General features: G+C 35.5%; 1 protein-coding gene across 2 annotated transcripts; it reads right to left on the bottom strand.

The window, feature by feature from the left end:
• Window positions 1-1,526: 1,526 nt before the first annotated feature.
• On the bottom strand, window positions 1,527-13,213 carry LOC149205531 (formate dehydrogenase 1, mitochondrial-like). Of its 2 annotated transcripts, none has more exons than XM_089393486.1 (3): window positions 13,048-13,213; window positions 3,559-3,768; window positions 1,527-1,968 (listed from the first exon to the last, which is right to left on the bottom strand). In XM_089393486.1, the coding sequence occupies exons 1-3, from the start codon at window positions 13,174-13,176 to the stop codon at window positions 1,771-1,773; spliced, it is 537 nt and encodes a 178-aa protein (XP_089249612.1). In that variant the 5' UTR covers window positions 13,177-13,213; the 3' UTR covers window positions 1,527-1,770. The 2 variants fall into 2 exon arrangements, with proteins under 2 accessions (XP_089249612.1, XP_089249613.1); XM_089393487.1 differs by having other exon boundaries at window positions 3,559-3,763; window positions 13,048-13,207.
• Between the last annotated feature and the right edge of the window lie 433 nt (window positions 13,214-13,646).

The following is a 13,646-nucleotide window of genomic DNA, read 5'->3' as shown; positions in this document are numbered from 1 at the left end:
TTTTTGCATCATTTTTTACACCAAACTATGCTCATTTTTTGCGTCAAATTTTGAACAAGATTTGCATGTATTTTATGACAGGTTTTGCTTCTAGTTTTGTGTCATTTTTTGCATCTATTTTTCATTCTCTTTTGCTTCCTATTTTGTGTCATTCTTTGCTTCCATTTTTGCACCATCATTTGCATCAAGTTTACACTGTATTTTGAATCAATTTATTTTAACGTCTTTTTATGCATCCATTTTGTGTCAGTTTTTGCATCTAGTCTTACGCCAGGTTTTGTATCTAGTCTTACACTAGTTTTTGCTTCTATTTTTGCACCAGCTTTGGTGCCTATCTTTGCACCATGTGTTGAATTTGATTTAGCACCAAATTTTGCATCCATTTTTGTGCCCATTTTTGCATCTTTTTTTGGACCATTTTTTACATCCACATTTACGTTTGATTTGTCTCCATTTTTCCCATCTCATTTTGCACCATATTTTGCGTCATTTGTTTCATCCAATTTTGCATCATTTTTAACACCATCTCTTGCATCTAATGTTACATCATTTTGAGCATCCAAATTTGCATTTATATTTGCATCTTATGTTGAGTCATGTGTTGTGTCCACCTTTGCATCTTATTTTGTGTCTAATGGTACATTCAATTTAGAGCCATTTTTTACGTCTACTTTTGTATTTGTTTTTGCACCAAGTTTTGCATCCAATTTTAAGCTATTTTATGCCCCTTTTTGCACCATTTTTTTGTGTCTACTTGTGTCCAATGTTGCACCATTATTTACACCGACTTTTTCATCCAATTTTGCATTTTTTTGGTGTCTAGTTTTACATCGTTTTCACCATCCAAATTTGCATCTTTTTTTGCCTCATTTTGTGTCCACATTTGCATATAATTTTGTGTCTGAGTTCGAGCCTAAATTTGCATGTGATTAGGAATCATTTTTTACATCCAATATGGCATCCTTGGTTTCACCTTTTTTCAGCCCCATTTTGCATCTTGTTTTATGTCTTTTCTTACATCTTTTTTTTTTCCTTTTTTGCACCCAAGTTTGCATTCCAAATTTACACCATTATTTGCATCATCATTTGGCATATTAATTTGTAACGTTTTTTGCTTCTTTTTAACGCTCAACTTTGCATCTTATTTTACATCTAGTTGTTGTCTTTTTTTGCATCTAATTTGGTGCCCATTTATGTGTCCTTGTTTTTGTCCAATTTGATATCCTTTTGTATGTCAATTGTTTGCATTTTGTATTAATTCCTAGTTTAACATCCAATTTTACTTTCAATTTTGCATCCATGGTTACATCCGCATTTGACTTATATAGAGTATATTTTTCTTTACATATATGACCCCATTTATAGATTCATAGTGAAATATATGATAGTTTCTAAATATCATTAAAGCAGATATCACAATTCAAAATCATTTGTAAAGAAATTTAAGAGAAATTGACAACATCCATCCAAAAAAATAACAATGTGTCATTAACAATTTTCAAAACATGTATAAAATAGCAACATAATACTAATAAAATCAGTATTATTTTTAATCAAAACAAGTAAAATTCAAATATGATTAACAAATCAAAATATTTCATGAATATCGTTATTCTACGATAAATTAACAACATACATAAATCAAACTCATCGTATGATTACAAAATCAAAATGTCTCATTGATATAGGGTAAATTCACAACACCCATCTAAACATAACAATGTCATTCTACACAATAATTTCTTCATAAAAAACAATGCATGTGCATGCCTAGCTACCACCACCAAGATCATCCTCATGATCATCTTGACCATCCTCATTACTCTGATCCACATCATCACCAACACCGCAACTATCATCATCATCTCCTCCTTCACCACCATCATCCTCATCCTCATCCTCATCATCTCCTGATATATGTTGAACATAATTTGGATCATCGTCTTGGCAATCATTACCTATAGCATTCTGACAAAAAAAATCAATATTACATGTTAGTATTAATTACATAACACAACGCATGTTTTTGTTATACAATGTTAACCATAAAATGAGGTAAGATATACTAGCATTTGCACCAGATGTTGCAAAGGAAACGCCGTAAGGCATAAATTGAAAAATACAAATACAACAAAAGAATACTTTGATAAAGAATAAAAATATATTGAATGCTCAAATCAATGCCCCATTAACTGGAAGCATTTAGTAGACATATCTATCAACATTAGGATTATACACAATGATCAAGAAATTTTCCATATACAAACAACAACTTCCACAACAACCTTTTGTCACATCCACATTTTAAGAAATGCCTTGGAACGTGATCAGAATCTTCCATATTGCCTTTTTCATTATGCAGATAAATCTTCCATATTGCTATTTTCATCATGAATATTGTTAGTTCATTGTTGTAAAGTGTTAGTGTGTTAAATTCAATACTATAAGTTCGACAAGTGAAAAACATTCCTCAATTAGCATAATATACATTTTTCTCTCACCGTGTATTTTTCAGTCAAAGAGCACAAGTAACATATTAACATGTATTTTCCCTTCATTATTTTCATCATAGAGCCAAGAAATCTACGCCTTATCTATAAAGTAACAAAAACATTTTGAAATAAGTTTAATATTTCAAGCCAGTGTCTAACCTATAAAGTAACAAAAACTTTTTGAAATAAATTTAATATTTTAAGCAATTGACTAACCTACTTTAATAATTGAAAAATTCTCAAAGATGAATTATACTCCATAATAAGAGAGCCAACATTGGAGCCCATACTTTCACTAAAACCAAAAGAAACACAACCACTTGTTAAGAAGAAATTCAAGTAATAATAATAAAACAAAAATAATAAACATTAAAGTATAAAATGGTATTTCCAACGCACAAGTATAATATACATGCTCTATGTCCATTGTTAGATTAAATGGGTGTGGAGAAAATTAGTAGAGAACCCAAAATTGTATTTCTAATTAGGATGGGTGGAGAAATGCTTTAAATGCGGGTTGTTGTCATTCTAATGAAACCCTTTGCAAAGGGGATGTTAAGATTCTGAGAGAAAAGCTAGGCTTGGTAGAGAACACCTTCCTTGTTAAACATTCCCCTACTGTAACCAAAAGGAAAGGGCAAGAGAAACAATAATTAGGTTTTTGTTCACAAGTTCTACAAAATATATAGGTGCTATTGATGTTTGAGTGAATAATGGGAGAGATTATTTATGAAATTGTGATAAGGCGCACCTAGTTTTGTCAGAAAGAGGCATATTAATGACAAGTACATCACATTTAGGTAGCATTTCGTCAAGATTTGTCTCCAATGTTGCTCCAGTTTCCTTTTCCAATTCGGGTCCAATAGAAAGACGGTCGTGGTAAAGAAGCTTACAATTGAAGGGTTGTACAAAGGAACGCAATTCAATTCAACATCATGTAATGTTTATTATTATTAGATTGAAATTTTGAAACAAACAGCATGCATGCGTAAGAATTATGGAGCACTGATTTTTGAAAAGAAGTTTGCAACATCATGAAGTAGTACTAGATCCTAAGAATGAATACCTTCAAACGCTTAAGTAGTTCTTTGCCAATACGCCCTGCACCAATAGAACCAATAGTTTTCCCTTCTAGATCATATGACCTGTAAGAAATTGCTGCCACTTTCCAATCACCCTCAACAATTTGCTTATATCCAGGCACAAAGTTTCGCATCAATATGAGAATGCGCATTAGCTCATCTTCTGCCACGGACACCACATTACTTTCGCTGATCTTCAACCAATGATGATACAAACAAATCAATGGAATTAAAAAATATATCCAATATAAATAAAATGCGTTTTTTTAAAAGTAACTCCTAAAGTGAGAAAAATAAAGTTAAAAAATATAACAATGACAATTGTGTAGTTAAAGTGTAACCAAAACAAAAATATATATACAACAATAGAATAAATAAAATGCGTTGTTTTAAAAGTAACTCCTAAAGTGAGAAAAAATAAAGTTAAAAAAATATAACAATGACAATTGTGTAGTTTAAGTGTAACCAAAACAAAAAATATATATATATATATATCAATAGAATAAACCTATCAAGTGTGGATCAAGCAGTTTGTGTCGGATTTAGCCCATAAAATGTCATTTTCAAATTTAACAATAGAATAAACCTATCTAGTGTGGATCAAGTAGTTTGTGTTGGATTTAACTCATGAAATGTCATGTTCAAATTTAATGGAGAGGGGTCGATTTAATGGAGAGGGGTTGAGAGTGGGAGCCACTTGTGAAGGGTAAAAATTATTCCGTAAGGCACTTAGTGAGACAGAGCCTTGCACAAACCTATTGACAACATCCTACAATTAGACAAATCATTCTTCCATCAACCATTGGAGCTGATCTCAACCTAAACGTAGGTCACCACGGTTAAAGAGAGGACATCATAACGAAACAACGAATTAAACATGGAACCGTCATTTCTAAAGGAAACAATGGTACCTAAAGCTATTCGAAACGTTCGAAGGAAGGAGCAAAATGTCATTTATAAGAAAATAGTAAACTTCGTCCACAACAACGCTACTTAGGGTGGAAATTTTTGGGAAAACCACCACAAGAAAGGAACAAAAAATGGGAAGGCTAGAAATGCAATTATCTTTGCCCTTGAAATGTCTGCTAAAAGGAGAGGAGAGTTCGAAGGAAATTAAAGAACTCAAAAGGCAGTCCTTGGAGTCATCATTGCCCGATTTGAGAGAGCTTCCATTTTTTGAAAGAGTTGTTTTACTTGCACCTCCCCTCTCCATTTTGTTAAAGAGTTGTTTCACTTGTTATGATATATATGAATGTTACAGTGTGCAGGAGTATGATTCAATTCCATACGAAAATACAAAACATCTGATAGGATTTCCTTATACCTCATAGGCAAACAACCATTGTCCCTTCTATAGATGAGCAGAATAAGTGCTTGGTTCTCTACACTAAATAAAGACAAAGTATAGTACTTATTGCTGACAAAATAGGATTTAAATCGCGGTTCAATTGCTTGACATTCAGCTGGTCACAGAATTGTAGAGTGCATAATCATAAGTGATGTTGCGAGCCTCATTGCTCAAAGTCTAAGGGTCTTGCGAGCCATAATCACAGCCATGTATGGCATATCTTGTGATTATGGCATTTTATGAGGTCAATTCTTGTGAAGACATTTCAGTTTATAATAAATTTTGAACCTCAACAGAGTTTTGGCAAGACCTGGCTGAGCTAGGACATCAACAACACAGCTGATATGAATGACATAATCTAGCCTCAAGAGGGAGCCTCTTTTGTTTCATCACTCTAACAATCTATGAAGTGGTGGAAAGCATAACAACTTCCCTTGAATATGAACCTAAACTGAGTACAAATCCTAAATGATGCAGCCCTTGGTGCATGTCTCTCAAAGTATGGGACTTTTTACAAATGTTTGGATAGACAACACACTTCTGAATGAACATGTACATGCTCATACTGACATCCTCTGAGACTAGCTTTACAAATGAACAGAAAGCTCCCGGTTAATGTGATAAGTCATGGTTGCATATGCTCATGTGTTCAAATGTCTCTCAAAGTATCGATATTTCAAATGTTGAAAGCTCTTGTGCCCATTTGATATGCATTCGATTGCAGTTCCCTGAAGAAAGAATCTTATAAAGGTGAGGCCATGGCCAATATGTTAGCCATATCCATTGGAGTTTCCATTGCTTGACAACTTTAGTGTGATCAGTCCCACCATGATTCACATGGGCTTCTACTCAACACTGGCTGTTGCTATTGTAAGAGTCTTCAAGCTCGTTGAACCCATAGTATTGATAAGTGTATTCTTTGGGTCTCTGGTTTTCAAATTCTGCCTATGTTTTCCTCTCAGTATCATTATTTCAAATGCTGAAAGCTCTAATTCCCATTGCTGTGTATTTGATTGTGGTTTCCCTGAAGAAAGAAGCTTATAAAGGTGAGCCCGAGGCCAATATGTTGGCCATATCCATTGGAGTTACTATTTCAGCTTATGGGGAGGCCAAGATGAATGCATGGGAGGTGATTCTCCAGTTAAGTGCAGTTGCATGTGAGACTACCCAATTGGTTCTCATACAAATTCCACGAACATCAAAAGGGATTAAGTTGAATCCCATCACATCTTTGTTGCTCCTTGTTGCCTTGTTTTTCTCAGCACCCCCTGGGCCTTAGTAGAATACCCATTTCTGATAATCAGGGTCTCTTCCTTTGATTTGGATTACATGACATTTCTGCTTGTGCCTTGGCTCTTAATCTTGCAGTGTTTTTCTGATAGGAAAGACTTCAGCCTTGACTATGAATGTTGCTGGTCTTGTCAAGGACTGGCTGCTCATAACATAATCTTTGTCTGTAATAAATGAAAAGGTTACAGTCATAAACTTGAGTGGGTGTGGACTGGCTTTTCTGGCTGTCTGTTACTATAATCATTTGAAACTTCAAGCTCTCAAGTCCAATGACAACCAACCAAAGTACCTCAGCAGTGCAGCTGATGCCAATGATGAAGGAGAAGGTTTGATAATGACGAGTGGGAGATCCTCAATCAGAGATTCAGAACCAGTAGAGAAAAATCAAACTCAAGCTTCATGATTAGGTATTTAGATCATTAATATTGTCTTGTGCTAGAGATTACTGTTCTTGGATTGGCTCCTCTATGCCCAGATCTATTTGCAGGGAACAGGCCAGTCATTCACAGTGAAGAAGATAATGACAAGATTAGTGTATAATGATGGACAGGATGGTGCCATGGTGCCAACCTAAATTTCAAGTAAGGAGACATCTGTTCATCAATTTGTCAAGAAGCATGGCCTACAATTCAATTGCTCTAAGCCTATCACTTCTTCCACCTGTCAAATAAATTGTTTCCTGTTTGTTTAGTTGACTATGGTTCTAATAAATATACTATTGTTTGATGTAAAAAGACAAAACAAAACAAAAAATATAGAAAGTTGTGACCCCATTTTCTAACTACAAATTGAAATCGGATTACCATAGTGACCACCTCTGCTTATTGGAATCAAAAAGGGGGTGGGTTATGCACAATCCTCCGTATCATTTGCTATTACCAGAGATAATTAAAGCCACCCTAAACTCAAGTCTTAACTATGCTGATAAGTGAATAAGTGCTTGGTTCTCTACACTAAATAAAGACAAAGTATAGTACTTATTGCTGACAAAATAGGATTTAAATCGCGGTTCAATTGCTTGACATTCAGCTGGTCACAGAATTGTAGAGTGCATAAAGTTATAATTCCAACAGATACCTACCAAATTTTAGGCAAAATTAACTGGAAAATATACCCAAAAAAAAAACTAAAATGTAAAACAATTAAACTATGCTTATGTTTGGACATGAAGCTATATAACAGCTACATGTACCCTAGTGGATATATACATGATTTGGACTTTTATTGTTTGGTCAGCAAAAAGAATTTCTTCAGGGGACGTCTTCCTGACTCTGCCATTTTGTCATATCTTCTTTTAATAATAATATTTCAACAGTTTTCTATAATAATCTTATTATCTTATTTATATTTCTACAATGTGTTTTTTTGTTATTCTTTCTTTATTTTGAAAGTTTCTCAGCACAGTCATTACTCCCATGACGCAGTAGAACACATAATTACTATCACTCAAGCAGATGAACCATAAAGCTTTCAACAATGACTGTGCAAATACCAAGAACATTTGACAGTATTCCATTCCATACATTAATTGGATAACTTGTACATGACAAGAAAACCCATGTACATACTACAAATTAATGTATAACTTGTACATTACAAGAAAACCCATGTAGATGACTTGTCAAGCCAAAAAAGCAGCTAGGTTTAAAGCCAATACGTTCACTAAAATGAAAATTTCCAAACTCATGGACTTTGCAGAGGTATCTTCGAGAAACATAAACACAATACCCTTCTCTGTAGCTACTACGCCAACAAGAGAAAGTTGAAACGTTTCCCAAAGGTCACAAGCAGTTATGTCAGATAAGAATAGAAAACTCACAGGTAAAGAAGAGTTTAAAGGCTATAAAAAGATGGAGACAACTCCGTACGTTATATGTCCATCGTAATGCTCTTTCAAGCTAGAATAGGCTCCAGGTCTGTTAGTAAAAGGCAAGAGACCAGCTAAAGGCAACAGGGGCTGATGGAAGCTTTCATTGGTTCTCTAGGCAAATCCATCAATGATATAAGTGTGAGGCATAGGAACCAGTAGACAATTGTAAAAATAAAAATCACAATCATAGCACTGTACCTAAGTCAAAGGTATAGTTGTAAGTTACTGTACACTGTTTTCCAAAAATAAACTAAAAATTTCAAGAAACTATTCATATCCTGATTAAAAGAAATGGCAAGCTACAATTTCTCATTTAGAAAAACATTCCAAAAATGTATCAATTAATGACTAAGGATACAAAAAAAATGTTCCAAAAGTTGTTAGGAAAGCTTTCTTGGGATTTGGCTTGTCTGGAGCAGGAAACATGGGCTGCATATATCTTTTTTTGTAACTGCCTAATGTAAGACATTTTGAAAGGGGGATTCAAGATGCTTCATCAAGGGGCTTGAAATTTTTCATGTATGGCCATTTTGAACGGGAGATTCAAGCTCGAGGGGCTTCTAAACATCATGGTGGGCCTCTTCATATTTGCAGTCAATCTCCATTGTTCATTTCATGAAGCTTCAAGTGCCTAGAAATTCAAACCTATGTTATCACTGTAATTGGTTCTTACTGTTTTCGGATCAAAGGCACGAGTCTCTTTGTTTGTGGAATTTGATACATCTTCGGATCTTCCTCTAAATCAACGGCCTCATATAAAATATCTGGGCTTCCAATAGATTCTGATATCGGGTAGTGATCGTTAAAACTGTGGGCTGGGATTTCTCCATTAAAACACATTGAAGATGCATCAGAAATTCCAACCCGAGGTGAAGGTCTAATAGAAGACCTAGGAACTGTGGAAGAAGCCAAAAAAGAAACACGGCAACTAAATTGCTATGTTACAGATTACCTCAATATAAATGAGGATCTTCTAACACTTGCCCAGCGGAAAGAGGAGGAGGTAATTTTGAAGCTTAAGAGTTTTATTTTGAAGGATTATTTTTATTAGCATCAATGGTAGAATACATCATGTATTAAGCCCTTTTATACACGTTGCAGATGAGCTCTTTAGCTGAAAGAGTGGAAGGCTTGCAGATGGTACTTTCCAAGAATACAGAGGATAATATCATTATGGGTGGAACATTGAGAGCTCTTAGAGTCGAAATGGCTGATCTCAGACAGCAACATCTGATACTAGGCAGCATTATGATGTTACTCAAATGAAGCTTAGGAATAGTGAATAGTAAACCATGGGCTTGCTTCAAGGCAATATGAAAGTACTGGTAGGGTGAAATAGGATGAAGCTCTAGAAGCCTGGAATCTAATTCAACAAACACAGAATCTCGCAGGGCATTATTTGTTCTTGATGCACTATTTGCTAGAGAACATTTGGTGCACATGATCCACAAAATCCCACAACCCTGATGCAGAAACTCTGCAGGGATGCAGGATTGACAACCTTAATGATAATCTGTTAAACTAGAATAAAAGAAAATTTTATAAGCACAAGGCACTTGTATCGTTCTCTTGCTTAAGAGAGAATCTGGTTCAAGATCATTTTCCTCCTTTTAACAAGTGCTCAATAGATTTCCTAGAATCAGAGGTCTGAAAAGAAAAAAACCAAGAGAAGAAATAGACGAGGCCCCAAAGCTAGTAATACCACTGGGATTCTGTAGAAGTTCAAAATGCAAACATGCAAATTAAATATAGGGTCTGTCAATGGTGTGAAAAAAAAAACCAAAAAGAAAAACCATCTCCACGAGGTCTTAGATTATATGAAAGTCATCAAGATATAGAACTCATTCTCAAAGCAGAATGTGATTATGAAATTGATCTCTTTTCTTCCCCTTGAGCTTGTAACCAGTCGGCACTGTCCTGGTAGTGGTTCCCCTGAAATGAACACAAGGTGGATAAAACACTGGTCTAAGAAAACATGGATATTATACTAGGAAGTAAAGAAGATGGTATAGTAGCAGTTCTTTGTCAATGGAATGTACAGTTTAGCAACAGGTTATTTGGTACATAAAAGGCCTCTGTGTACCATTATCTCCTGCAGTCTTTTTTTCCCAATTGTATCCAGCTTCGGGTCATCATGGTTTACGAACAAATTATAGATAAAGGAAAAGAAAGAAGAGAATATCTAAGAACAAAGAACATGGGAATGCACAAAACACTATTTTCATGAATTATGTAATTTCCCAAAAATGCCACGAAAGATAGGCAGCTCGTTCCATCACAGAATGTCAAGTTAGATTTATTTAAACCATAATAATGTAAAGATTTGAGCGTTTAGAACTTTTAGTCAATATGATGCATCATTTACTACAATCTTCCATCGTACTGAATACTGAGATGGAGATTGCAAAACGTGAAGAGTCGATGGGAAAGTTAACCCGAAAGTTAACAGCCATTGTTGCAAACCAAGATTTGCTTTTTGCAGAAACTGAACACCTGCAAGTGCATAGACAATTGCAAAATGCCAACTACAAAAAGGTTGAAACTGAGGCTGAATTGATACATTCCAAAAATCTGATGAATGATTTGAAAGGAAAATATGTCATATGCATGATGAAATGTGCAGACTAAGGGCCGAAAAGAGTGATATGATCAAGCAGAATATATTGCTTAAGCAAGCAGCAGAAGCTAAAGACCAGGTTATTCTAAACATCCGGAATGAGGGAACTGACTTGTGGCACAGAGTACAGGTTTTAGAAGATGAAGTCATGGAGAAAGAAGGTCAAATTTCTATATTAAAGGGATCATTCTCTGAAGAGTATTGGTATTAACAAAGCATAAGAGCATGGATTCACCATCAGATTGGCCTTTTCTGTCAGGATGTTAGTAGGAAGAGAAGGAGATACTTGTTTTTGACCGCTTGGCAATGCAAGTTTCAGGTTCAAGCACCCCTCTTGATCCATATGGAACTGAACAGAGAACTGCTCATCCTCTGCAGATTGATTTATAGTCATAGTACAGTGATTGAGGACATTACATTACAACATCTCTACCACACTGAGCTTGCAAAAACAGTCTAACGATTACAGAGCCCTACAAGATATCCACTCGTGTCAAAAAGGATTTAAGCTTGTTTGCAGATATTTTTGAGCTTTCAACTGTTTAAGTTTTGGTGGCAATGAACTCGTTGAATTGAACTGAACCTTTCAGACTGCCCAAAAAGAAGTCACGTGAACATCAAAATTCTCAGTTAAACTGCCCTAAAAAACAACAAAAATGTCACATGGACATCAATAACATTCTCAGCGGAACAATTGTGTAGAGATCTATCTCGTATTATGATGCTGATCTGGGGAAACTCAGGTGTCAAAGGAAAGCGCTTGTAAGGGAGAAAAGAGATACCAGTCATTCAGGGAATTGACAGCATCGGAGAATATAACTCAATGCTTACAGAAAACCCATTCTCACTATGCCTTGAAAGGTTTGCAATGGCCTCTAATGCATAGTCACTGCTATAAGTTTGGCTGCCAGCACATGATGATACTCTCCTAAGTGTAACTGCTACTATTTCCCAACAAGTGTCTAAGTGCACTCTCCTAATCACTCCCTAGAATGATTGTTAGAATGATTGTTTAGCAGTTTAGTGAACAGGAAAAGGCCATTAGGGAAACTGGTGGATTGAATTTTCATTAAAGCCATCAAACAACTAAGTTACTAACAACTGGATCAATTGAGTGTAAAATATGGTTTCGTCTTAACCTCTGATATCAAAAACTTTGAGGTCTGGTCAATAAATTTGTGATTAATGTGGATATATGCAACACTAAAACGATATTCCCTCCACTCAAATACGAAACCAAGGGGAAGCGCGAAGAAACAGACCAATAATCAAAGAAGAATGCAATACCCCAATTATCGCAAAAACATTTGACTGTCACATCAATTATAGAACGCTAACAAACTTATGCAAACGAGGGAACTGGTTGCCACTAAATTATATTTGAGCTGAGGTATATATACATCAAGTACACACCAAATTGCCTTATCGGCCTCGGACAAAATAAAAGGGCAGGTTGCACACGGCTATTAGTAGCAGCAACTAAGGCTGGTTTAGTTTTCGGCTCTCAAAGAGCCCAATACTCAAGGTAATGACCTAAGTGGGCGTTGAATATTTCAATCCATCTTTTCTACTGCTTCCCCACCACCGTTCCTGACAACAGTTGCCGCGATGTTTCATAATTACTTAGTACTCAAAAGAAATATGAAAGTTTACAGGAGAGGCATATCACAGTATAAATGAAACAGTCTAGGTCGGTGGCAGTCGGAGTTGGCTTGTGAGAGTTTTGGGTAATTTTGAAAGCATAGATGCTCCTCTAATTGCTCAACTCTGCTTCTATATTAGTACAGATCCCGGATAACAGACCTTTTGCAGAGCTCGTTCAAGGAAGACCTTTAAAAACCAGCAAGTTCAAGTAAGAAATCCAAAAATTCAGTGCAGCTCATGAGGCATACGTCAATTGAGTTATCTCGGGCAGTAGAGTGGAATGGCATTTGTCAATTGAGTTATCTCGGGTAGTACTGCTTACAACAGGAGAATGACAAGACCGTATAGCAGAGAGTTCAAAATCCGCATACATGATACAAACAAGGATTAGAAGAGTCTAAGAACAGTGCTCACTGTCTACAGAGCCAAGACGAATGCAGAAGAGTTCTTCCTTCAGTTCCCCATCTGAGAAATCAGTTGCATGCCAGACCCAAGTTTTATCACTACCTGCGTGCTCCTGAAGTGACATTGGGGAATGAACTGCAAGGCAAAAAGTTGAAATATTTCCAGAAAGTTGAAATATGGCAAATTTTTCCAATCAAGAACTCTAAATAATTTCATTAGGACAAGGCGTAGAGGATTCATGACGGCGACAAGAAAATAATGGCGCTTTGCAATTTTAGCACTCTCTGGCAGAAAAATACCTTTTCTGAAATCGTTTTGACCACGAAGAAACGCAGATGAACTGTTGGAAGTCGTGCAGAGAGAGATCTGGTGGCTCGTGGATCGATTCTGGGGCAATGTTTATCCGATTGCAAACCATGATTGTTCATATGCGAGCTACTGAGCTCGTTGAGAGGGATACGCGCAATGGCGCCAAACTACCAAGAGGATTTGAATTTAAAAGCGGGATAGAATATCTACCGTCCGATCATGTCATCGACAGCCATATATTTGTGTTTCAGTAAAACGGATTTTCAAAGAATTTGAAATATTATACATTTTATAGAATGTGAAATATTATACATTCTATTATTTAAGTTGAATAATAGTTTTACTTTGGAAAAATAATTGGGCACATCAAATAAAATATTGATGCGACGGACATAGAACTCCGAAACAATAATGTACCCTTCTCTTACTCCAAAACAATAATGCACCCTTCTCTAGCTGATGTGTCAATGCTTTCTTTGAAGTGGAACTTAAAGAATTAAGTAATTATTCATGATTAAATTGGGATTTTATATAAATTAATTGATTATTTATTAATGTTAATTTCATTTTATAATTTTATAGTAATTTT

The sequence above is a fragment of the Pinus tabuliformis genome, chromosome 1_2, assembly GCF_031772625.1.
Source record: "Pinus tabuliformis cultivar Carrire ecotype Pingquan chromosome 1_2, CPIR1, whole genome shotgun sequence".
NCBI lineage: Eukaryota > Viridiplantae > Streptophyta > Pinopsida > Pinales > Pinaceae > Pinus > Pinus tabuliformis.
This window is presented reverse-complemented; position numbering and strand designations above follow the sequence as displayed.

Excerpts from the sequence above, each read along its gene's own strand:
- LOC149205531 (XM_089393486.1), bottom strand. The coding sequence starts at position 13,176 with ATGAACAATCATGGTTTGCAATCGGATAAACATTGCCCCAGAATCGAT. Across the intron at positions 3,769-13,047 it reads TCAAAACGATTTCAGAAAAG|ATCAGCGAAAGTAATGTGGT; the intron begins GTATTTTTCTGC and ends CATTGGTTGAAG. Across the intron at positions 1,969-3,558 it reads AACTACTTAAGCGTTTGAAG|AATGCTATAGGTAATGATTG; the intron begins GTATTCATTCTT and ends TTTTTTTGTCAG.